We start from the raw sequence: 27,385 nt of genomic DNA, 5'->3' as shown, positions 1-27,385 counted from the left end.
TCTAGTAGAGGGTGCCTACTCTGTGAAGATGTTAATACTTTGCTTAGAATGTTCCACGGTATGGTATTAATCAAATCTCCATGAAGACAAGTAAATGATGCCAAGTTATGTTTCAGATCTGAGGAAGTGACCACACTCATAGAATTTTATTTTTTTTTTTGCATTTTTTGTGGGACGATTAAACTACTATGGTTTACTACTGCTTACTATCTACTACTACGATCTGCTACCCACCACCATCACTACCAATACTACTACTCCTTCAAGTCTCTTATCTCATTAACTCTTCAAATAAAAACAATGCCTCTTTGAGTTCCTGTTTGTGTCTCTAAAATGTTACCATAGTCTCACCATTTACCTTTTACTTACAGCCTACATAGTGACAAACATGCTAACCAATACAATATCATTTCTATGAGATTTGCAAGTCAGCATAGCAGCCTTTTAGCTAATGAAACAGCCACATCATAATTCAGATTTGATGAAAGCACTGGAAATTCCTTGAGAGCTTTCATAGGCATTAATATATGAGAGATTTGAGAAAAAAAAATGCAAGTCATGTAAAAACAAGTGCAGCAGGGTTTAGTGGAGACTGGAGTGAAAGTGCTCTAAGATGCTGAAACGGAGACCCAGATTAAGCCTATGACATAGAGAGGACTAATGGGTCTGAAGAGGAGCTTTCTTGCGTTACAAGTGAGGGCTGAATTTCAAGGTGTAGCAGAATATCTCCGAACACGCAGGTCATGCATAACAAAATATAAAGCTGTTTATACAATATAGAGCACTATTAGAGCATTATTTTAGTTTATTACAAAAACAATTACGGCATACATCAACTAATTTAAGGGCATTTTAGGCGAATGTTGCACAGAAAAATATTGCATGCATTCCCTCAGTGAGCCGGGTCACCTCCCCATAGATCTGACCTGTAAGTTGGCCTGTGGTGTCACCTGCTTGTCCCCTTGAAGATATGTTTAAAGCCTTACTGTAGAATATTCCAGGCAAACAAGTGGTGGACCCCCCACATTGATTACATATTACACCTTTAAGCATATATAATATTTCAGAAAGCATAACACTATTGTCTATTTATGAATCAATGAGTGCCATGTTTGCCTCATTTATAAAATACACAGTTCCCTTATCCAGTTCCCTGTTTGGTACCTGTGCGTGCGTTGCCTCTGGTTGAGCGATGCTGTGCGCCCTGGGCTGTTCTGCTGTCCATGCTGACTACCCAGTCGGGCCGGGCTGGTCATGTAGTCATTGGGCACTGTGGGAGGTTTCACTGGTTCTAGGGTCTTGTATGGTGTGTTCCGTCTGAAAGGAACACAGAACAAGCAAAAATTATTTCTATCTTCCAGGAAAGCCTTATCTTACAGGTCCTTGCTTTTTGGTACATGAATGCTAAGTACTTTTCTTTTAGTAAGTTGTTATGTGTATCAAAACAGTATAGAGGCAAAATATAGAATAATAGAAAGTCCAAACACGCATTGTACCAAGTTATAGTAAAGATGCTAGTTTCAACCTTTTTCCACCTTTTTCCACCTTCCTCCACAGATGTTACAGTATTTTATAAGATTATGTCCTTTGCAGTTACACATTTATGGGCAAATTAAATTCTCTAATTTTGCATACTTAGCAGAAGGGCAAATCTCTGACAGTCACTTCCATCTTTCTCTCAGTCTTTCATATGTAGTGCATACATACACATATACACATATGGTACACATATACATACATACACATATGCCTCTGTACTCTACCACCATAGCAAGCATAGTAGTGGAGGCTTCAGTAAATCATATCACTTTACACAGCTGGCTACAGAGCAGAGGAGTTACTATCTGATTACAGAAGAGGTCTATAGTGTAGTAATTAAGGCATGATAGCCACAGTGCAATCCAGAGTCTACGCCTAGTCTTTCTGCAATTTCTGATTTAATTCACGTCACTGCTAAAATTACATGAATATACAAATTAAAATTGAACTGCCTGAAGGGTATTTCAAACTACAACCAGATATGTTCCTGTTCCTTGGTTGCCCACACAAGAACATAGTTTTCTACTATTTGATAATGACAGGATTAGCGTAGGCATCTCTGTGACAGAAATGGTTAGCTTACCCTAGCGTGCCGCGCCCCGACATGGGGGGACTGGGAGGCTTCTGTGTGGGCGGGTTGGTCCTCGACAGTGTCCCACTTCGGATCGACTGGTTGTTGCCATGTTGCTGTGGTTATGAGAAAAACGTAAACGTAATGTAAAATCTAATTCTATCTAGGCTGCCCAGATTTGTCAACAGAACTTGTGTGGATATTTTAATTGGTTTGTAATATTTAACAAATTGTATGTAATTACTATGTTAACATGATTGTAGTTGGGGCTTACACATGACTTGACAAAGTATTACCTAATGGAGCATTATATGCAAATTCTCTGCAACCTGCTTGTCTCCATGGAGAGGTTATTGCTTTGCCTCAAAGGTTCTACAGTATGGCATTACTACCATTCATCTTCATGGAGACAAGCAGGTGGTGCACAACCAATGAGACCACGCGAACAGTGAAAATGCTTTGAATGTTTTATGCATTTTACAGAAAAATCTGTAATTGAATGAATGCTAGATATACGGTTTAATGTTACATGGTGCAACTTTACAGGCAAAGCAAGAGCAGCCATGCACCATGTAAGGAGCAGGTGGTGGGCACTCAAGAGCCAGAAAAGTTACACAGTGCAGCTTTAGTATCAGGATTTGTAGAATTTCAATAAACATGTTCTGTCGTCCCTGTAACCATCTGGGAAGCCTATACAGTCTTTTATTATCAATAAACAACATAGGCTGCACCTGCATTTCTGTAGGCTTTCTTGGTATCAAATGCATTACAATTAATATGTACATTTGATACCGTAGAGATGTGACTACCGGTAGTTTTCCTGTCTATAAGTTGTATATGTATATAAAATCATTATGGAATAAGTATGAATCACTACCAGAAATGTATGCAGCCTAATTTGTCTATAACCACAATGACATATATATGAACAACTACAAAATGTACACGGTTACTTCCTACATGGACAACACTGAATGGGAGTAAGGTTTTCCAGACTACGAGGACTACAGTTAATGGAAAGGGGAAGACAACATGTTTAAGGAGTTTCTGTAGAAAAGGAGATCTATCAATAATACATTCTAGCAAAAAGGGTCATGTGACAAACAGACTTACCTTAGCTTTTAGCCACTTAGTGTGGGCGAAGAGAAAACACAAGAGAGAGAGAGACAGGGAGAGTGCATGTCAGAAGGCCATGTCCAAACACCACAAGTCAAAGGAAAAGTGGACCAAAAAAGCTATTTACTTAGAACAAACAACTGATAAGAGATGCCAAGGTCAGCGGGAAAGCAGAGCAGAGTCTGATGTGGTTATCTAATTCAAATAAACCACGCCCCAGAACCACAGATCCCATCGGACAGCAAAGAAAATACGGAAGATTCTTTATCTAGACTGCAATTACATTTGGTTGGTAACTGCTAGGTATCCATGTTTGAAGGAAGTGAAGAAAAATTTGCAGCGTTACCATAGCAATTAATTCAAAACAAAAAACAAAAATTATTTTTGGTCAGAATTTTTCAAAATAGTTCTTGTTTACAGGACTGAAATACATAGATGGCTACAAAACTGTATGATTAATTTAAGTTTTTTTTTTTAATAGAAAGAGAACAGGAAAATACTGACTTCCAAATCCACTCCTTTATGACATATTTTATATTATTTACAGTGAAGCTTTATAATTTATCCATGATCTGGGAGTCAAATTTGCATTAAGTTGCTTCCAATTAAGAATGTTAACCTTAATCACTTAATCTATAATTGAGAATATAAGAACGAAAAAAAAAAAGAATTTTAGAATTTTGAGAATATTAAAAACAAATATACATGATTAAATTCAATCTACAGTCTTAAAGAGTAGACCTAATCGGGTGGTTTACACAGGTGGTTTTACTATATCAATCAGACAGTTTCATAAAGCTGGGCACATAGTTGAGTACGTAATCGAAACAATGTAAACAATGTGAAAAAAGGAACATTTTGAATTTCAGTTTTGTTTGGTCAGTAATTGTGAATAATAGTTGTAAGTAAACAATTAAAAAAAACATTATCATTAATTTTACTACACTGCACAGGACATTAGAAAGCACAGTTACCTCACACCTTTGTGCTACCACAATGGCACAGAGGTGAGACTTGTGTGGGCTGCTGTCACAGAGAATATGAAAGCATGCTGCAGTGGGCTTGATCTAGACTTTGACAACTGCAGAGTCAAGTGGCTCATCTATAATGCAGCATCCCAGAGGTGTGTGTGGAGCAAAGTGCCAGCATCACCCGCACAAAGCAAAGCGGTGCCAGGGTCAGAAAGGAAATGAGCCTTAAAACAATAGGGGTAAGGCCCAACGTCAAATTTAACTCTCTTTGAAACAGATTCTATTTACAATGTAGGTCACAAAGAGAATCTGAGAATCAAGAAGTGCGGCGTTAGCATGATAGTTGTTGTTAGCATTACAGTGACAACAAAACGCTGCTCTTGCCTCTGAAAGTTGAAAGTGGAACTCATCATGGTGAATTATTAGGATGCTCAGAATGCATAAGGTAAGTGGGGATTAACTGTAAACCTCTGCAAACTAGTTGTCTTTTTTGAAGCCGGTACAGAGCCTCTAAGTGTAAGGCATATTAGACAGTATGTATGGGATCACAACAGGGCAGATATCCTCTTGTAAGAAGATTACAGAATCAATTGTCATAAGGAGTAAATCTCATCAGTTGTGATAATATTGAAAAAAAAAGTCAGTCAGTGAACAGTAAGGCTTCAGCAATTACTTTTAGATTAAGTTAGGCACAATTACTATTAAAAAAACTGCTCTCACTATTTGAACTATGCAGATTCTATAATATTTGGCAAAAGACATTGTGTTTGAATCTTGTCTTAAAAATGAATGCAGCGTTACACGGCTTCCCCCTCAGTATTAACATCCCCGTGTTAAAGATTGTGTGAAGCTATTAAACATTGCAGCATTAGGACCAGTTAGCAGCCTGCAGCGAGGTAACAGCTAACACCGGTAATAGACATGATTTAAACTGCCATTAAGCGATCGAATCTGGTCAGTAAGTAAACCGCAAGCGTAGGCCTGATTCTACACAAGCACAGCATCCCACAGCTCAGTACTGGATTATATATGAATGAATATGCTACATTAGGAGGCAAACATCGACTGCTTCTCAGAGCTGTGGCATGCATATGAGAAAGGGAGATCAATGTGTGTGCTATGGAAAACCAATCTCACTGATCTGACACTTTATAGGCCCATACAAACAGCAGATATTCCAAAAGCTTTGAATTGGGTTAAGCCGATTTTGGTCTGTGGTTAATTAAATTAAGTGACAAAATGTTGAAAGTCTAGCAAGATGGAATGCCCAAGTTTTGAACTTTTGTGAGATTATAAGAGGTTGGTGGTTTGATTTGGAGTGAGATTACATGGCGATACATGAATCTTGATCCCTGTGATATTGTCCTTTCTATGATCATTTGGCGTTATGTTTACGGTTCTCAGACAAATATCCAATTTCTAGTTTCAGTGCTGAAATCCGGGTGGTTTAATTATAAAAGGACTCTCTCTGATCTGAATACTCACTACTTAAACACTAGCACCTGAGGCCAATCAGTGCCACTGCAGCTAATGAGGCTATTGGCTCCATGTGGTAAAGTCAGAAGTTGTACAGGTTAGCTAAGGCTAGCGGTGCATGCTAGCAGTGTTTGCATATTGGTAAACCTTTGAAAATTCAAAGGGGAAAAGAGTGAGAGTGTCCCATTCACAGCAAGCTCTCCTGCTGTTATTCTGAGGAGTGCTTTTGTTTACTGTTGGTCACATGTTTGACAGAGATTGATCACAGATGCAGTAAGAGGAGGGCTCACTCTATGATCAAGATTCAAAAATATTAGACACACTTGTTATGAATTGCAGCACATCTTTGGTCATACAATTGTTCTTAGTTTAATCTTTGTCCCTGTTTCACTGTGAGATCTACAACCCAAGAGCTACAACTCAAGATTTCCCCCATGATCAGAAATCTCTCATCACAGACAGCCAAAATTGTGGTGTCTGTATAGTATCTGCATGTACGCTATGTCAAGTGTTTAGGCACACTTTTCATGACTTTCATCTTTCTTTCCGAGGTTATTTAGATTGTAGATTCTCACACCTCATACACATATTGAATATAGTAGAATGTAGTAGAATATTATTTAATAAGTGAGTACTGTAGTAGAGTATGCATTGTATGTTCAGGTTAAAGCTATTTATTAAACCCTTATTGTGCACCGGTGTACCCAAGTCAAAGTTAATCTGAAGCCCTGATAAAGAAGAAAACATTGAATGAGAAAGTGTGTCCAAACTTTTGACTGGAAGTGTATATTGTTCAACATCTGCTATATATTATTGTAGTGTTTTATAAGGGTTCTACTGGTGGGAAAAAATCTTTGTTAGCATCCCATTAAGAGTAGCTTCCTGGCACCAGACCCTATACAGAGACTACATTCAAAGTGGCACAATGGCTTTCATCCTTCACTTATCACTGTTGGACCCCGATGCCCGCTCTATAATCTAATTTGTGTGACAGCCACGATTGATTGGCTGATTGTTAAGAAGTGGAGTGAACAGGGAACCAATCGCCTGCCGCCATCGGTGAAATAATGTCATCGCAGCTGTTGCCGGGACGACCCACTGACCCCCTAAAGTGAGCAAACCACATTCACTTACAGCTTTAAATAACCCACTACGACATCAAAAATACAAAGTTAAAAGCCTGAATTGTAATTGTAGGGTTTCTTGAGAAACTGGAGTAGCAGATTACGAGAGCAGGATGGGCCTTTAAGTGCATTTAAAAATGTCTCCGTGAATATGTGTCAGGCAAGAATAGAGTGTCTTTTTCTGTGTGATGTAATGCTTTGGAGATCCATCTACACCCCCGGCCCTTTCTCGCCAACCCACGTGGGACGCTCTTCTGCAGGGTCAGAAACGACGCAGGAGATAAAAGCTCTGCCAGGCTCAGCGCGGATGAGGAAAAAAGAAACTAGACAGAAATCAAAAACAAGAGAAAGGAATAACTTCAGGCAAAAATAGGTGTGGGAGGAGAGGAAATTGGAGAAACAGAAAAGGTGGAACTAGACTAGAGTAATATGGTGTGGGCTGAATGAAAAAGTACTCTTAATAAATTATCTAAAAGCAAAGGAACATAGGAATATTAAAATGCACACACATATATTGATTTACAAGTTACAATAATAATAATATTTCATAATAATATTCAGTATATCCAAATTACTTTCATACTTTTCTAGGACATTTGCAAAATTTAGAAATGAAAAACAAAAACAAATTAGCCTGATTAAATATAGAATCCCAATAGTTTAAAATTTATCAGGAGAACAGGTCAGAATTCTATGGTGGGATTTGCTGTTTAACTGTCAGATTGCACTTTTGATGACCTGGTTTATCGTTAATATCGCTGTAATTATTGGAACTATCCACATGAAACAAAAACTGGCACAAAGTTCAAAGTCTTTTCTGTTCATATAAACAAACAAAAGTGAAAAAAATTGTTCACAATAGCTTCAAGATATCAGATTAACGTGGTAACTTTGTGGAGCCAATCCCTATGATATAGATCAACATTTTTTTATCATAATTTTGGATATTTCTTGTAAAAAAAAATGTAAATGTCTAGAGTTATACAGGTCCCTGCCCTTCACCTGAAATTATGTTCTAATTCAAGTTCAAGAATGCAAATGTAACTAACCTATTGTAAAACCATGCTATCTCAAAAGCCAAACCACATGCAACAGTTAAACAATAAACAAAAAACAATACAAAAGGGCAGTACAGGAAACACCACTCACCTTGACCCCATGGCCCACATCGTCCAGCAGTGTGTAGTCTATGGGTTTTCGGATGTACCTGACCGGGCGCTCCATGTTAGCGGGGGCTATGATCTTATGAGTCCTGGCTGTGTTCTTATTGGTGGTCAGGATACCGATCTCTCGCCTGGCCACTTTCTCTTTATGAATGTCCACCGTCTGGAACAAAAAATATAGAGACAAAAGGTGAATATACGATGGATTCATTTTTAGAGTGCAATAGAAGCTTTAGGGTTATGGTGGAAATGTTATAGGCACATTTAATTAAATTGAGGTGGTTTCATTTTTTCAGACGTGGTGTTTTATTAAAATTGATTGACTCTAAGCACATGGCTTCAAGCATCGCTGAATCCACAAATTAATATAGAGATGAATTTTCTGACCCTTGACATGGAAGTCAAAAGGGATTTCACATAATTGTGATACAGTTTTAATAATCACTTTAATATCTCAAACAGGAGATTTTAGATTAGAAATGATCATTTGAAAATGAATAATATTGAATATATTTTCAAATAGCTATAGCTATATAATATACAAGGTAGCTCTGCAACTTTCTATACTATGCTTTCTGTGTCCCTATAAGAGAAATGTGTCCTCTGCAGTTGACTCATACTCGAGTGCTGCTGTGGGTGGCCGCAGTGCAGTACATAAGGACAAATCTTCAGATGAGCAAGGTTCAGGAGAAACTAGCTCGAGGATTAGCCAAATGTACTTTATAAGTTTTAGAATGATGTTGGAAACACCAGGAAGAAACCAGGCCAGACACAGGGAGATGCTAACGCCTGTCTGGGAATTCAACCTGGCTGCAACCAATTAATTACATCATTTTTGCTCATATTTGGTACTGTACATAGGAATGGGTGACATATCAGTTCCAATCAAGGATGTTGGTGATAACAGAGGGAATTCCCACTTATCAGTATCAGACAGCTATTGAAGAATGTAGCCAATATTTGGCTTTTTTTCTAGCTGCCCCAGTCTCTGTGTAGTCTGTTCAAAATTACAAATTTGATGCAGGACAAACTTAGAAATGGACACACAATCATGCTATGAAGTTAATACAAAATGTCATACAATACTACCCAACACAGTGGCATTGTTACGTCTCCATCTTACACAATATTTATTACATGTGCGGCTGCTAGCCTGCGCACTTCTCACAGCACTATAATGACTTTGGATTGGACATTCTGGCTCAGAGATGCTCTCTCTCTCTCTCTCTCTCTCACACACATGTGGAATGAGTGAGTGAGGTGAGTCCATAGAGGATTCCTGTCATACAACACAGATCTGGAGCAGGCCTGCCTCCGCACTGGGCACTGCCTTGAAGCCAGTCTCTGAAACACTGTAAAAATGCAAAATGTTATATAACAGGATGTGTAACTACTTAGATAAAAGGTCTGGTTTTATACTAAAGCTAAACTGGCTTTTTAAGCATTTAACCATAATATACTGATCAAGACACATTTATTCAGTCTACTTCTTGTGTCATGAGAATTCAAAACATCCACCCCCCTTTGGTAGATGAAATCTAGTGTCTATCTTTGTAAAGTCCAATCAACTTCACCAGACTCAGTTTAAGAATTGCAATCATCAGATTATTCTTAGATGTGAAGGGAAGGCAAACTAGGATTAAGCTAAATCTATAGATATATTACAATAGCTACGTATATCAGGACAAAATCAGGATATCACCGGGACAATGCTGTTAAATTAAATCATGCTAAACAAATTGAGGGCTATAGATAATCCGGGGCTAAACTGGGACCAAACTGGGACCAAACCAGGACCACCATATCACACAATTGTATCCCATAGTTCTCAAAATAGTTGTAAGAATAGTGTAGTCTGTTGTGCATCTCTGGAAAATTTCTGAACATAAATGGCATTCTCAATCAAATTTAAGCTTGAAACTTGACAGTGAACATTAACCTCAGAGTACTGATGTTACACAGACTTCCTTTAGGGCACACGTAGAAAAAGGAACTACACCTCCCAGAAGACATCGAAAAGGCAAATCTATATTTAATAAGTCGATAACTCATAATTGCTCCCAGAGAGATTTCAGTCCTGTTCAGATGACTTGTACATCTTAATTTATACAGACATTGCACAAGTGTTAACAGTGTGGCCATCTTTTTGCAAGTGTAAAGTGGTTTGTAAAAGAAACAAAGTACTGAAGTGAACCCAAACAAGTGGCTGTAATGTTCCATTTTAGTAAAAACCTCAATTTATACTCTACAAATGCTCCAGTGGAAAAGGACAGAGACTAACAAATGCAGTCCAGCATGCACAGAACAACGGCAGAAAGTGTCATAAATCAAGATCTATGCCACATACTAGGCTGGAGGAGCTTTATTTTAGAGGGAGGAATGGGTCTGCTAGAACAAAAATTGCCTAGCTAGCCATACAGCATTAAACATTTACATCAGGCATGTCCAAACTGCGGCCCGGGGGCCAAATGCGGCCCTCAGACCAATTTTTCTTGGCCCTCAAGCTTCCAGGTGAATTAGCCTGTATTTCTTTAAACAGTACTTTTTACTGTATATTTCTGAAAATCTGCTTCAACAAGCCCTTATCAAATATTTAATGTGTCCCATTGAGGATGTAAGCATGAATAAAGGTCTAGTGGTTCAGTCTAACTTGTAATAATAACACACATTTGAAGTATTCACTGTATTGGCGACCAGTCTATGGCCCTCAGTCGGCCCTCGGCTTTGTCTGTGATTTAATATGCGGCCCTTCATGAAAAAAGTTTGGACACCCCTGATTTACATTCTACACTGAAAAAGTCTTAAGAGTTTCTTTTTTTAAGATGATATGCCAAGAAAATATATAGATACCCAAATACTAATTAATGCTAAAACTAGTATCCAAAAGAGCTATTCAATATTGAAAAAATTGCATAAATAAGACAAAATTTTACTTCTCCTCAATAGTTTTAAAGAGTTTGTTATCACCATGGTATCAAATATAGTAGCTATAGTAGTTTTGGTAGTATTTTATTCAAATTATTCTTTAAAAAAAAAAAGATAAATAAGTAAATAAAAATCTAAAATCACAATTTTGAAACAAAATTAGCTTTTACTGGATGTGCTAATCAGTCTCAGCAAATAAGGAACTAGTATCTAGACAATTTCCATTGAAATTCGGTCTAAACTGGGAATAGACATGTTCCTCTTATCGGAGGAGAGTATGTGGACAAACAGTGTCACAGCTGTCGGGGAGGGGAAGTAAGATGCAGTCCACGTCCTTCCTCTAAGAACATAGAACAGAGCCAATCTGTCAGCTGCTGTTACATAAGAGGTGAGGAATGGGTGAATTCAACAACATCGTTAGAACACCTTCCATTTTGATTGGATGCCCGTGTCTTGGGTGTAATGTTGTGTTGGAGAGACTTCTGAAACACGATGAGTCACATCTGTTGCACATGTTTTAAGCCTGTGGCTGCAGACTGCATGTTTTTTGGCTTAAAGGTTTGGGTTCCTTATTAAGAAATGGCATTTAATCGACAAACATTTTATTATATGATTGCCCGGGGTCCAGAATACACACTTGCCCAATACTTTACAAAGATATAAATCTGGCCACCAATGAATCTTCCCGTTTTCAAATGGGTATGATTGACAGGTGGATTAGCCAACCATGGCAACCTATGGTCTGCCCATACCAAAACAAATATGGCGGCTTATGAGGAAAAAAGATAGAAAAAAATATCACAGGCGACTGAAAAACATTGCAGATTTTGGCAGAATTACTGAGCGAAGCACTAAAATCTGTTCATCTGAGGCGAATAATAGCAATGAGCACCTTCATTTCACATGTGTCACTGGAAAAAACAAATCTGACTGCACCATCATGTTTGGTCAGACTCAAAAAGCGTCAGGGGGCATGAGGACCAGACTTATATCCATCTGCATAAATATAATGAAGATATTAAAATCCATGCATCATTTGAAGCTATATTTCCACAATCTAAAATGTTCTGCAATAATTCTGATAGCTAGTAAATTCCAGTCAAAGGTGCACCATGTAACTTGTCTGTTAGAGGGTTTGACACCTCCATGAAGAGTACATTTTTTGCTTGACATGTTCCACAGTATGGCATAAAAAAAACTAAAAACTATCTCCATGGAGACAAGCAGGCAATTACACTTGTAACTGAGTGAATACAACATAGATTGGTTTAATGTCATACTATGGAACAGCCAAAGTAATAACATCTCCACTGACCGAAGTACTTGGCGGACTTTTCACTAGAAACGGCTACACAGTGCTTCTTAAATATATTTCCCTACATTGTGCAGTGCAGTATTTGCTCATACCTAAAAATGGTTACCAACAGGTTTATGCCAAAAGTCAATTTTGGTGAGTGACTCAAGTGGGTTTGCCATAGCAGATTCCTGCTGGGTTGTCAGGAGCAACAAGTGTCCAAATATTTAGAATGAATCATTTCTCTGAGCCCATGTAAAAATCTCTTGATGTAAGAGCGACACATGTGAAAGTCAAATGGACACAAAGGTGCAAAAGTAGAGGATTATCGTTAAAGATCAATTATAATGATTAGCACTGCACCCCAAGGAAGCCACATGTTCAAACCCTGCTGACTCACAACAACTTATATCAAAAAGGGTGAGCCCATATGAACATAATAAACTCAGGTATGTTCCTTTCCCATATGTTGGAGGTTAGTATGCACCAAAAACAGTAAAACACCTTAAGTGCATCTGGTAAGCATTTGTTTCAGGAGAACTTTTTGACCAAGCAAGCCTTTTCTTGACAGATTTACACCTCAATGCAGTCAAACTGGACAGCACCATTTGAAAAACAGATCACATTATACCATCATGCATCCACGCTACATCAACATCCAACAATAGATCTTCCAGTGCTGTGACCAACTTGACAATTTTCCACTAGCTGTTGTTTTGAACAGTGGTACAAGCATAACACATCTCGCAGCTGGTTTCATTTCAGCTCAAATGAAGAAAAAAGAAAACTACTATATCAGCATTTTTGTTTTTTTGTTTTTGATGAGCTCAAAATGGCATTGCCACTTGCCACACTCAAAAAAGAATGTATGCTTCCTGTTTGGTGGAAATGCTCAGTAAGCTAAGTCAGCATAGAGAAAAGTCGACTATAGCTTACTAAACAACGCCCAAGATACTTCTAGTGTTTGTTAGTATCTGTGGCTAGCCAGCGGACAAATTGGCTAGCAGTTAATGATAGACCAGAAACCTTAGTTAGTTTCATTGGCCAAAGTTAACGTGTGCCCTCTATATAAATTTACTTCTCAGCTAACTACACTCTTGCTAATGTTCTGAACACTGACACATTTAGCTGTTATAGTTATCTTATCAGTTTCAGACATTGCCATGGCAATTAGCCATTTAAAACGTATTTCCAGAACAATTGGCCGAATGTCTCTACACTTTCTCTCCCTGTTTTACGCTGCAGCCTTCCTAGTAAAAAAAAAAAAAAAGATTATAAAAATTATAAAAACAAATGTATTGTAAATGGATTAAAATGATGCCACTTCATCCCATGAATTGGATACATGAGCCGTAGGAGCTCTAGCAAGATTAGCACACTGCTTGTTGTCATTAATATATAAAAGGTCTATATTATGGTATCTTCTGATCTATGTTATAAATGTTGTTTCCTTGGGAAAAAAATGGATTTGTGTTTTGTTTCTTTCACGCATGTTTAACACACAAACCCTGCATATTTAGAGTTCTTCTCTCAAATGGAAAACACTGTTTCACCATGTGATGTCATGTGGGAATACAGCAAGTGCTCCAGTATAATTTGGATTATTTCAGACCTGGAATTGCCCATCTCTACTGAACAAAAGGTAAAAGGTAGACGTTAACTTGAAACTACAACTACATGACATCACAAGGTGGAACAGAGCATTTTGATCTTTGGAGACGTAAATAGGCTAATAAAGAGTTACTCAAACATGAGAATGAAACAATAACCAGGTATGTTTTTGAGGAGGTTACAACATTCTAACATGGCTCAAAAGAGTCAGTTTTGCATAATATAGGACCTTTAACACATGGACGACACTTGGTGAAACTAAGTAAGCTATTAAAATGTAACATTCATTTACTTCCTTTCGAATACATACAGTAAGCCACACACATTGAAAATCCTTCAGCCTCCATTCTTTGCTGTCCAGGAACATTGTCACACCTCATTGGAGCTAGTTTAAATAAGATGTGGCTCTACACTTGCTAAATAGGCCATTTCATTAGCCACTATTTCTGGCTAAGCACTAAGATAAGCTTGAAATTGGACTGCACTGTGGTACTAAAAAGGCACTAATAAGGATGAAGCATATCTGTTAATGCCATTTGGACCTTCATTTCTTGCTAGCTCGCAGGTGGAGACAGTCAATTGAGGATAATGCAGTTTTTCTAACAGCATTTATGTTCAGTCTCTGTGGCCTGTTCCAGTCACTTTGCAGATTTCCTGAGGGGAGTACAGTAGATTAGTGTGAGGATATGTGGAATGTGGATGCAATGTAATTATTCTGCTGGGTTTTGTTGCATCACTTAGAATCTGGCAAATGCACAGCGATTTGGGAAACACTAGAGATTTGAGTGTGGCTAGTAAGAGGGGAAATGTGAGGAGAGGGGAAGAGAGCGGTCACGCTCAGATTTAAACTTGGACTGTCAGAGTGTGGAATACAGGATTATATTGGTTAACAGTTACAGATAAAAGTAGGTGGTGTAGTAGTTGTTTGGTTTGCATTAACACAGCCAATAGCCTCATGTATAGAAAGCTAATGGATGGGTGATAATTACATATTTACTAAGAACATTTTTTTTTTTTTTAATTATAACAAATCTTTACATACAAGATGTAATTAACCTTTATCTGGAGTTTTCGGACCATTTTAATTGAGATCAAGATTCAGCCATTTTTTTCTAGTCGTCAATGATATGCATGTGATTTTTGTTTACTTATTTAAGAAAAATAAGTCCATCTTGAGTATGATCAGGAAATGAATGAGAGCCATATGTAAATAAAATAAAATTGAATAAAAATTGTGATCATCAGTATAAGGAAAGACAAAATATCTTCTGTAGCACGCACCTGAAAATTCTGGCTTAGACCTTGTCAATTATCTCATTGTGTGGTTGATAGTCTTTAGGGATTGTCAGATTAGCTTGTGGCAATATTACAGATAAAATGGCGATCATGGTATTGTCAACATCAGTCATATTATTGGGTGTGTTATACAGTACAAGTAGAACAAGGTACAAAATCATCTCCCAGTAAGATTGTGCCATTGTCAAAGAAATACCCAACATCTTCTTTTCGTAAAGATTTTCACACTGAATGCAGCCCAAAACAATAACTGCTATTTTGCTGCCTTCCCAAATTTACTGAATTTATTAACACTCCACTTGGCCAGATCCCTCTCTCACACTCCATTTCCTTTTACCGCCACGTCAATTATTCCATGACCCCATTTGTCAATCATGTGACCTTGTGTGGGGCTAACCCATGAGAGACTGCCCTGGGGTGTCTTGTCCTATATAGCCACTAAACTTCTGGTCACAAGTATAAATCTTTAGAGAACAGCAAACCTCCAATCCACTCCTAAGACACATTTTTGCAGCCTGTTGTCAGAGTACTACACAATGTCCAAAATATATCGCGAGCATGTTGAGCACTACCAAATTGGGAGGTCAAAAGTCGCTTGGGGACTTCCCGTTGGGCTGTAACTTGTTAAACATCCATCGTAAACCGAATTCCACTTGTGAATGTAGCAACCCCAAAGTGCAGAAGACAGGAGCGGAGACGGAGTTGGAAAACATCTCTCCCACTCCCCATAGAGAAACAAGTAAGCTGCGGTGCCAAGGTCGATGTGTTGTTTGCTAACACAGCACATAGAAACACCTCGGCGGATATTTGCCAAGCTGACATTTGAGAATAAGCCAAGAAAGCGTTCAAAAGATCATGCAATCATTATGCAGAGGTTGAACTCTTGACAAAAACAATTTACTCCTCAGCTTCATTTTATATTTAATCAAATGTACAAGGTTCATGCTTTGAGTCAGTATCATACATACTGAAATGATCCATCTCAGAAACATAGGTCATACATGAAGGCATGAAGTTAATATTCATTTAATGGTTTTGTTCAATATAATTTTGAGAAGATTTAAATATGAACTGCTATGAACTAATACAAGAATCATTTCATCATCTTTGTGGAGGTGTAAACTCTAGGCTTGGCAGCTTTTATACAAAATAAGTCCATATATATTTTAGCATAAAAATATTACATTATGCAAAATACTTTTCCTGAAGGAAGGAATTGCAACTTGATAACCAAGATAAGCCCTCCCAAGGAGCATGGATGGATTATGAATTACAAATTATATCTAAACAAGCATATTGCAAACCTTTCCCATGTTGTAAAGCATATTGGGTTGTAAAAAATATCAAATAATATAAACCCAATACTTTTTCCACAGAAAACAAAAGTAGACCACCGATACACAAAAGAAAGGGACAAAAATATACAGGCATGCAGTGGTTACAGCAGAACCCCACAGTAACGCATACACACATGCTCATTTCCTGTTTGGACAAATGCCATTCCTTCTCTATGGAAGGTCACAAGGCCAACACGACTCTGGAATTGACATATGTGGTTCTACACTGTCAGATCAAGTGCAAGAGGGACAAAATATGAACCAAAACAATCAAATGGAAGCTAGCGGAGACACAGAAAGCAGACTGAGGGTAGATCTGATAAGACTTTTCTGTAACGTAAATGCAACTAGTCCAGATGGAGAGTGGTGTCAATGTGAACTTAGGTTGCAAAATTAAAACAACATTTGAAGTGTAATGATACACTTTTGTCATTATATGTCAAATATAGGTGAAATATTTCTATTCTCTCTGTTGTTGAACTGTGGATAATGGGAGACTCCAGACTGTGAGACAAATAAAGGTTGTCTTATCGTAAAATAATACACCACCAATACACATTAAATATAAACTTCTGTCATATATTGACATTGCCAGAATTTGTGATAAATCACTCTTGAGTTATTTTTGAAAACCGGTCTGTCAGCTAGGGCAGCACAAACAATACATGGAATGTAAGCTGTGCTATGGCCAGTAAGCTATACAGTCAATGACATTATTTCCTCGTAGGGTCTGTAATTTTATATTTCTCGATGTTCAATGGTGATGTATGATGATGTTTAGTGCAATACTCAGTCATATTGCAGTATGTTTTTGCAATATTGCCAAATATTGCACAAGGAGCCCTATAAATCAATATATATTAGTCTGTATTGCGACAGAACATTTACACTCCTAAATCAACAATACAGACAATCGATAATTCATCAAGTAAAACTATAAATCATTTTGTGTTTACTGACCTAGTAGAATTGTTGAAAACTTAGTTACAAAAGCAGTTCAACAGATTCATCAATATGCATCATAACGTCGCATGCATAAGATTCTAGAAAACAAAGTTGAGGCAACAAATACTTTTCAATGCAACTGTAATTTCTGAACACATTACATTTACACTTCATCCTGCACTGGTTTTAATTCTATGTAGTGCTAATCATTTGATGTTTACCAATTTAGAAGTGCCACAGACTTTGCCATTACATTTTTAAAAAACTCAATTTCCTTTGTGAAACAAGCACCTCTCTACCACGTTTCTGTAACAGGCTCTTAATGCGACTCTTTTCTCTTCCTTTGCCCTCACAAAGCTGGCCCTGTCTGCAGTCTCTTAGCAGCCACTTCACACACAGCACTCGGTGGAAGCCCCATTCTTCCACCAGCCCTTGGGCCCCGGTGCTGGTGTCTCTGAAAGGAAGTGACAGCACGAGAGGTGACATGCAAACAAACACCTGACAATGCCAAGTTCTGCTGCCTCCATGCACCTGCAAAAGAAAGCACTAACTGTTCTACAACTGCAGGAGACCAAGCACTACACTAGTCAATAACGAGAGCAGAAAAATCCACAATGAAACATAAAAAGTAAAAAGATACTTTTATAAAGACTTTGTCAGACAGATTAAAAGCCAGAATCAAGTTCTGTCTTCTTGTCTATGACATGTTAGAGATACAGCTGTGCAATCAATTTAAATCTCGGTTGAGATTCAGTCATTTCTGGGACATGTTTTATTGCCAGGGGGCATGGTCTGTCTGAGTTGACCAGGCTGACCATGTGCAAGTTAGAAAGTTCCCTTTCAAATCACTGCAGTTACCATTAAAATATTTCTGAGATTAGATAAACAACAAAAATATTCTCCCAAGCAGACAAGATGAATATATATACACTAATCAAAGGCCCTGAGGCCTAATGCCTTTTCGCATTCTTCTTCTTCTTGCAGTTTTCTACATTGTCTTTGACACTAGAGGGCATCATCTCAGGATGGACTTCGGGGAGATTGTCCAATCACTCGAAGATGTGAGACAGGCCTCCACTTTGACCATGTTTAAATCCAGGCTCAAAACGGTTCTGTTGAGCTGTGCATATGACTGAAAGGTTTTTATTCTGCACTCTTCTCTTTTAATGTTAAATAATCATAAATAATAATCATAAAATGTAATTCTGATTTTAATGTCTTTCTTATTCTCTAAACATTAAAAAGACATACTATCCTTTGGTCATGGTGTTATATTTTGTTCACTGTACACACCAATAATGATTCAATGTTGACTTGGCCTACTTGACTTATTTTTTTTTTTACAACAAAGAGAGTCATAGTGTGTCACACCTTGACGTGTTTCAGCTGCACTGATGGGTGAATCCCACTATATCACTCACTATAATCGCAGTGTTTGGCTGCTCTTGTGGCTACCTGGCTGACACACTGAGCAGTTTTTGAAACTTTGTGGTTTTTGACCTCCGTTCCTAACATCATATCTTGGGATTGTAACCAACTAAGAAGTGCAGCATGTGTAGTTCAAGGGGCACAAGAAAGGGGCTGTTGGATTGTGTGAAATGAGATTTCTGAGTTTTTCCTGTATCGAAAGAAGCTAGCTATGTACCTCTGAGATGCTATAGACTTTTTACATCAAATGTGGTAGCAAATATGACAGAAAACTTTGAATGGCCCATTGAATACATACATATACATACATATATATACATATACATATATACATATAGTTAGTGATAAATTATATTGTTGAGCAATAAATAGTTCAAAGCTCCACATGTGGTCATAAACAATTTCAAATCAGTCAAAAACTCCTGACCAATACCCCTGCTCAAAAGCACAAGCCAAGAGGACCAGGTAAGTGTCTATCCTTTACTTTAGGCATGCAGGGATGACACTGTATTGTGTAAAGTTAATTTGTATTGTCATGTTTTGACTCGGAGGGAACAGCAAGAGGCCGCACCCTGGCCAGTCTATGGGGTAGTGGTTAGAACAATGGAAACGGATTTGACTCTTCTTAGCCACACCACATGGAAAAAAAACACACCCACCTCCCTGATCCAGCTTCAACAGAACTAACCAGTCATAGTTTTCTATTTAACTTTTTCAATTCCTGCAGACCTAATTTCTATTACTCACAAAGCACAACCAACCTTCCCCTTAGAGCTGAACAATCTGTGAAAAGTATCCAATTGCATTATTCTGATAAGCTTCGCGATTAGATTTGTGTTTTAATAGGATTCTGTTGTTCAAAGTTCACATTTTAAATGCGTGTAGAATTGACACAAAGGCTGATATATGAACTTAGAAACAAATGCATGAATTCAATCCAAACATTTTGCAGCAGCCTAAACTACAGGGTTAGCAGTTTTATGCAGAATAAAAGAGGCTATTTTGCAGTTCAAAAATTTAACCCTTTGTGATTTGCCAATTGCATTCATTCAAAATGCAAATTTTGATTTGATTGCTATTAAGGTAACAGCTCTACAGCTCTACTTCTACTTGAAAAGTAGACAAAGATGTGTCTGACAACGGAGGCATTCAGGGTTTATCAAGCCATCATCTGCCAGCCCAAACTGCTAAATCATTCATAAAGTGAGCAGACGAGTTATGCAAATGAGAGAAAAAGATGGGAATAAGCACAAAGTTTGTCCCCGGAGCGCAGATCGTTGTCTGATGAAGTTAGTGCTCCAGATTAAAATCAGTAGACTGGGAAAAAGACGTTTCCTTTGTTGACAGTTGGCTAACCTGATGTGACTTTTCAGGAAGTAAGAAAGTTCCTAAGAATAAGATAAGACAAAGACACAGAAGTGCAAGAATAAAAAAAAAAAAAAATCACATTTATTCCCAACTGATAGTATTCAATGATATTTGGGAAGGAGTTTATATTATCCTGTGATGTGCTTAGAATAAGGGTTACATTGCCAAACAAAATAACATAAGTTGCCATTAAAATCTTAGCAATGTGTTGCAGAAATCAAACTTATGAAATTTATTTGATACAAATATAATCAAAACACATTAATATTCATAGCAGTTAAATGGTATAGTTAAGTGCATTATTATTATTATTATTATTTTAACTTATTTAAATGCATCTTTTCCCCCACCTGCCTGCTCCAAGCCATTGGTTTTAGAATGATAAACAATTAGGACCATTGCTATAACTATCAACAATTCATAACTAAATATATCTTTTGAATGCTTAAACCCATGAATACGTAAAAAAAATTAAAATAAAATCCAGATACTGAACTCCTGTTGTGATTTTGGCAAGACAATGCACTCCAAGCTACATTCACTTTAGTCTCTTTTATCTAAATCCCCATGTCTAATTCTGTTTCATCAGCTTTTCCAACACGACCAGGAAGGTTGTCATGGTGATCGCGAGAAAGCTGCAGCAATGTGGCGACCTTGGCTCGGCCTGGAAATCTGAAGGAGAGCAAATATGCCGTTTCTTTGCTTGTCATCCCTCATCTCCAGTGAGTCTACTAGATCTATTCAACATCTGACCTGTGAATTTCCCTAAAGAATGGAGAATAAACAAAAGGTATGAAAAGTCACATTGCAAAACATGGCTCTGATATAGTTTGCTGAATCATATGCAGTTGTTAAGGTGCTGTGTAGGCCTGAGATTCCACCTGATGTCTGTTTGATTTGTCTGAGTCCTTAATACCCTCATTGGATTACCTGCACATGGCAAGAGTCAGGTGAGGTAAGTACTTATGGCCTATATCATTGCAGGGTAGCTTTAGCTAATGCAAGTAGGTGAGTTTAGTCAAGAGAACAAATATTATTACCCTTAAAAGCCAACCTGATAACCATAAAGCCTTCACAACTTTTCAATGGCTCCAAACATTTGACAGCTCCTACTTTTCTTCACGACTAGAAAGTTAAATAAATATGTGATTAAAATTAAGAAATGTTAAGTGATATGCAGAAGTGAGATTTAAACATATCCAAAATATTGTGATATGGGTTTTAATTGTCATCCACTGTTAAACAACTAATGAAAAATATAAGAAGACAATTCTATAAAGAAACAAACAATGCTATAACATGAAATAAAACGCAGTATAATTTCACGCATTAAAAACAAAACCCTCAGCATGTTGCCAGACTGAACTGCTGCAAATGCCAAGCAAATTACTGTATTAATATGGAACATTTTCCCCATATTATCTATGCCACACAAAATAAAACTCACTATATAGACCTATTAAATACAACATAAAGTAAAAAATACACAATAGTCAGAAACACTGCATTGAGATTTAAGCTAAAAGTAACTGTATGTAAACTGTATTTTGAAATATCACAAAAAAATCTTAACATAATCCTCTATTTAGTTGCCTATTAGACTGTACTTGCAGTTTTCTCTGACTATACAAAACAAACATTGGCTTTTCCACAGTTCCACACAGACATACTTGGCCAGGACTGATGAACCAATAAAAGGAGCCATGGATACAGGCTGAACAATACTCTGTACAAGAACCACTCCCCCTCCACCCTGTGCTTGTACCTGGGAAATGTGGTTGATAGAAGACTCCATGCGGCGCAGCTGGGATGCTTGAATGTCCAGCAGCTGCAGCACATTGTTGGCTAAGGCATTGATCTGGTACGCCACGCTGGCCAGGGACTGCGTGGTGTAGGCTTTGGTCTCCTCCAGGGCCTTCCTCTTGTCCTGGGCCTAGAGGGGGAAGAAAGAGACAATCAAATTAAAGTGGAAACACTGGGAATCACGGAAAAGTATGAAAAAAAAATTTGAGGGGCATTTTTGTGCTTAATTTTACCACATATTTTTGTATATACATAAATTGTTATCATCCGTCCCTCATTACTACTACTACAACTGCAACTATTCCAACTGCTGTGACTACAACATGTGAACTGTGACCACAAATTCTACCACTACTAATGCAACGTGTGGCTGTGAATTTTTTCCAGCAAAGATAAACCATAAAACGCATTCAGATAGCAACAGTAGGTTAGATCAGTTGTCTTACCCAAGGACACAACAGCAGAGAGTATGTTATGAATTGAAATGAACAAGAGTAGAACCACCAACCTTTCCTTTGTACAGTATATAAAACGTACAACAACAGTATAAACCAATCTGTTATTCATGAATAGGTTTGTAGTAGTTGTAGCATGCTCATGATCAGGTCATAGTTTGGGGTCATGTTGGAAATAGGCCAATAGTGGTGTGAAGAGCTCCTCCCCCGGTCATTCTCCAAATACCATAGCCTGTGTGTGTGAGGGATTTGGAATGACGTAACAGTCCACTAGTGGTCATGAGGGAGGCACAGTCAGCAGCTGACACTACAGCACTGTACAGTCCAGCAAGCATTCTCATGCATTCACTATGATCTATGGGCATTTGGCAATAGTAATAACAATAACAATATACTTTCATATTTGTATTGACATGATACTAAAATTGTCATCTCGACTTCGATACTAAGGAATACACTGAATACTGATTCCGATACCATGATAATTATAATTTAAAAATAAATAAATAAAAAAAAACAAACACTATTTCTTTAGGCAATAGTATGTCATTTTCAACATTAAATTATAGTACTTTGTTTTATTTTACCATGTGGCCTTTATCTGTGCAATCCGTCAGTTGTCCAGGTAGACTCCATAGTGTTTGGTGGATGTATACTCCATGTGGTCTTCTACTTCTTATACATTCTGATACAGCTCAAGATTATTTTAAAGCTATTCAGGACTTTAGTATCGATACTTGGTCAAATGAGTCTCTAGTTTCAATACTAGCTTTAGTATTGCTTAGTATCTGATTTTTGATACTTTTGATAATCCTACTTCATACACACATACTTTTGAACATTTATTGTGAAAGAGAGTTAATTCCATTTTAATTCAACTTGATAAAAGTCACAAAGTTACTGATTGCAAACGATTGGAATTGATCATTATTCAAATTCAGCATAGCAATTTCCTGTTTGTGAGATTGAGAGGCAGATTGATGCAGCGTCTGCAGTGATGCGGTCGCTGTATCGGTCCGTTGTGGTGAAGAAGGAGCTGAGCCGGAAGGCGAAGCTCTCGATTTACCGGTCAATCTACGTTCCTACCCTCACCTATGGTCATGAGCTCTGGGTAATGACCGAAAGGACAAGGTCGCGGATACAAGCAGCCGAAATGGGTTTCCCCCGTAGAGTGGCTGGGCGCACCCTTAGAGATAGGGTGAGGAGCTCAGTGTAGAGCCGCTGCTCCTACACGTTGAGAGGAGCCAGCTGAGGTGGCTCGGGCATCTGCTCAGGATGCCTCCTGGACGCCTCCCTAGGGAGGTGTTCTGGGCATGTCCCACTGGGAGGAGGCCCCGGGGAAGACCCAGGACACGCTGGAAGGACTTTGTCTCTCAGCTGGCCTGGGAACACCTTGGGATTCCACCGGAGGAGCTGGAGGACATGTCTGGGGTGAGGGAAGTTTGGGAGTCCCTGCTTAGACTGCTGCCCCCGCGACCTGGCTCCAGATAAGCGGGAGAAAATGGATGGATGGATGGAATTTCCTGTTTGTTACAATAAATTTGCATAACCCCCCATCTTGCCAATACTATAAAAGAGGTTATCTAACTATGTACATATATAAAGCAAAGAAGTATATGGAAATGGGTTGCAACTAATAATTATTTTTGTAATAATTTATATTCTTTTTGTTTCATTTTGAATTAATAATTGTGCTATCTTTATGGTAAAACCAGTTTTACAACTAATGGCATATATATTAGTCAGTTTACACTATATAATGATTACTAAAATGGTAAAGGGTTATTTTAGTTGTTGACAAGTTACAATTATTCAGATGAATCACTGCAGCCGTATTAGGCTTTTTTTTTTATTCAAACTCGCCAGCTAGCATTTTGTTTGACTTTTGTATTAAAGCAAAAACTGACCAGAGCCAAAAGATGAAAAATTACAAAACAAAATTCATCACAGTTGAGTACATATGAATGATCTCATCCATCTATGCCTTTCTAGTTGAGATATGTTGGCAATCATTTTTCTACAACACTGTCGGAAATCATGCAAGTCTTTTCAGCCCATAACAGATTATGCAACACTCTGCAACTTTTGCCACCATCTCCAGTAATAAACAGCACTTTAGACTCATCTTGTGCCACAATCGCTCATTATATCCTGTGAAAAGTGACTACTGCTGAGCCCCTGTCCGGCCCCACTGCTTTAAACCATGTCACATCAAACGCACAGGGCCCAGATCAGACCTCCAGTCTGCGCAGCCATCTTTGATCTCAGACGGCTTGTCCCTGTGTGCGGCCCACTCATAAAGAGCAGTCCAAAGTATTACTGCTCCGGGGCTCTTGCACTGGCCTTTGATAAGCAGTGATCACACAGAGCCTGGGACATGATCAAAGCTGGTTAGAGAGTTAGGTGAGAAAGTCACCTGGTCAACAGAAACAAGGCAGCTCTCAGCAAAATGTATTTTTCTGGGATATAAAATAATGATATAACTGTAATACAGTATTTACTATTATTTTTTACAAAAGTGAATTTTCCTACCAGGCTTAAATTTGAGGGCAATACTAAAGACTTTAAAATGTTGATATTGATATCTGCAGATATCAATTACTGGCCACAATAGTCAGATGAATCTTGGGTATATTTACACCAGGAAGTGACAAATTAGACCAACAACTTGACTTCATTGCCACATTTTTTAATTATTATAAAATACACTGCAAGTTATGGGAGGTCAGCAATGGATATGTAGACAGATGTGGTACAATCTTAACCGCTCTTGTCCGCACTTGACGTTCGAGTATTGGGGTCAAATGTGCACAAATCCCTCAACTAGCCAGATTTGTGACTCAAGAGCTCTCGAATCAGAAATGACAGCAGGGGATGAGAGCTGAACTAGAACGAGACAACAGAAATGGAAGTTATCTCAAAACAAGAAACATTGTAGTTCACATTACAATGTACAATATACAGTTGAAACCAGAAGTTTACATACACTATATAAAGAGACAGATGCTTTTTTTCTCACTGTCTGACATTTCACTATCATTTCTATTTGCTAAATGCCCGAAGCAGAGATGGATTTTTTTTCACTACAAAGTCAGAAGTTTACATACAGTAAGATTACTATGACTTTAAAAAATTGAGAAACCCTAATGGTGATAGGTTTATTGACAGCATTTGAGTTAATTAGAGACACACCTGTGGATGTATCTGAAGGCACACCTGAAATACACTGTTTCTTTGTGTAACATCACAGGAAAGTCAAACAAAATCAGCCAAAGTATCAGGAAGAGAATTGTGGACTTGCACAAGTCTGGTTCATCCTTGGGTGCAGTTTCCAGATGCCTGAAGGTGCCACGTTCATCTGTTCAAAAAATTATACGTAAATATAAAGACCATGGGAATGTCAAGTCATCATACTGCAGGAAGGAGATGGGTTCTGTGTCTCAGATATGAACTTTCTTTGGTCCGAAATGTGCATATCAACCCAAGAACAAAAGCAAAAGACCTTGTGAAGATACTCACTGAAGGTGGTAAGAGTGTGCCATTATCCACATTGAAAAGAGTACTGTATCGACATGGGCTGAAAGGCCACTCTGCCAGGAAGAAACCATTACTATAAAATAAATATAAAAAAGCCAGATTATAGTTTGCAAATGGAAACAGGCACAAAGACCTGAATTTTTGCAGACATGTCCTGTGGTCTGATGAAACGATGCTCATTATGGCCAAAATTGAACTGTTTGGCCATAATGAGCATCATTACGTTTGGAGGAATAAGGGGTAAACTTGCAAGTCTGACAACACCATCCCAAGTGTGAAATACGGGGGTGGCAGCATCATGTTGTGGGGTTGTTTTGCTGCAGGAGGGACTGATACACTTCACAAAATAGATGGCATCATGAGGAAAGAACATTATGTGGAAATACTGAAGCAACATCTCAAGCTATCAGCCAGAAAGTTAAAGCTTGGGCGCAAATGGGTCTTCCAAATGGACAATGATCTGAAGCATACTACCAAACTGGCTACAAAGTAGCTTAAGGATAACAAAGTCAAGTTTTGAAGTGACCATCACAAAGCCCTGATCTCAATCCTATTAAAAATGTATGGGCAGACCTGAAAAGGCAATGTAATGCAATGCAAGGCAGCTTACAAACTTGGCTATGTTACATCAGTTCTGTCAGGAGGAATGGGCCGGCAGGAATTTTCCTGCCAACTATTGTGAGAAGCTTGTGGAGAGATATCCAAAACATTTGAGCCAAGTCATACAGTTTAAAGGCAATGGTACCAAATACTAATGAAATATATGTAAACTCTGACTTTGGAGAAAGTAATGTCTAAAAATGCTTCTATCATTATTCTGATATTTAGCAAATAGAAATAATTTTGGTGATTCTAATTGACCTAAAACAGGAAACGTTTAGTCTGATTTCATGTCGGACAGTGAGGAAAAAAAAAAGCATAAGTAACAAAAAGTACATTAGTTTCTACTAACTTTATTCACAAATTCTCTGCAGTACTGACACATGTCCTTGTCACAGGCAATCTTCAGTCATACTGTCCACTGGTCCACTCCTGACTACAGGCCACAACTTGTGATTTTTCCACAAGAAAACATCACCCTAAGCATAACCATGTCAATGCTTAATCTAAACAGTTCATAGATTCACACATACATTCTGACAGCTAGTAGAAAGAAAAAAAGGGAATACTCTTAAAAGGACATGACTCAAATATCAGTAGTGAATCCCAGCTCTACACTACACACTGTCAGCACCTTGTTTAGGCTCCATCATTAATCACATGGTAGCATACAGCATAGGGAAACTCACAAGTGGCTAGCAAAGTAACAGCTTTAATTATGCTTTTAGCACTTTTCCACTTTGCTTCACTTTGAGTTCAATCACTTTTTGCTAATGCTGCAACATTCCTAAGCCCAAAACCACAGCCATATGGAACAATTTACACC

At 38.0% G+C, this 27,385-nt stretch overlaps 1 protein-coding gene across 6 annotated transcripts in view; it reads right to left on the bottom strand.

Moving 5' to 3' along the window:
* The window catches only part of abi1a (abl-interactor 1a), a 49,977-nt gene that overhangs the window by 12,384 nt on the left and 10,208 nt on the right, over positions 1 to 27,385 (bottom strand). For all 6 annotated transcript variants that reach the window (XM_033985752.2, XM_033985755.2, XM_033985756.2 and 3 more), the window contains exons 2-5: positions 21,930 to 22,097; positions 7,947 to 8,123; positions 2,123 to 2,226; positions 1,165 to 1,317 (exon numbers count right to left, since the gene is read on the bottom strand). In XM_033985752.2, coding sequence (XP_033841643.1) covers positions 1,165 to 1,317; positions 2,123 to 2,226; positions 7,947 to 8,123; positions 21,930 to 22,097 — 602 coding nt within the window. The remainder of the gene's footprint in view (positions 1 to 1,164; positions 1,318 to 2,122; positions 2,227 to 7,946; positions 8,124 to 21,929; positions 22,098 to 27,385) is intronic.

The sequence above is a fragment of the Periophthalmus magnuspinnatus genome, chromosome 20, assembly GCF_009829125.3.
Source record: "Periophthalmus magnuspinnatus isolate fPerMag1 chromosome 20, fPerMag1.2.pri, whole genome shotgun sequence".
In the NCBI taxonomy this organism is placed as follows: Eukaryota; Metazoa; Chordata; class Actinopteri; order Gobiiformes; family Gobiidae; genus Periophthalmus; species Periophthalmus magnuspinnatus.
Note: the sequence above shows the minus strand (reverse complement) of the source record. Positions and strands in the feature narration are given on the sequence as shown.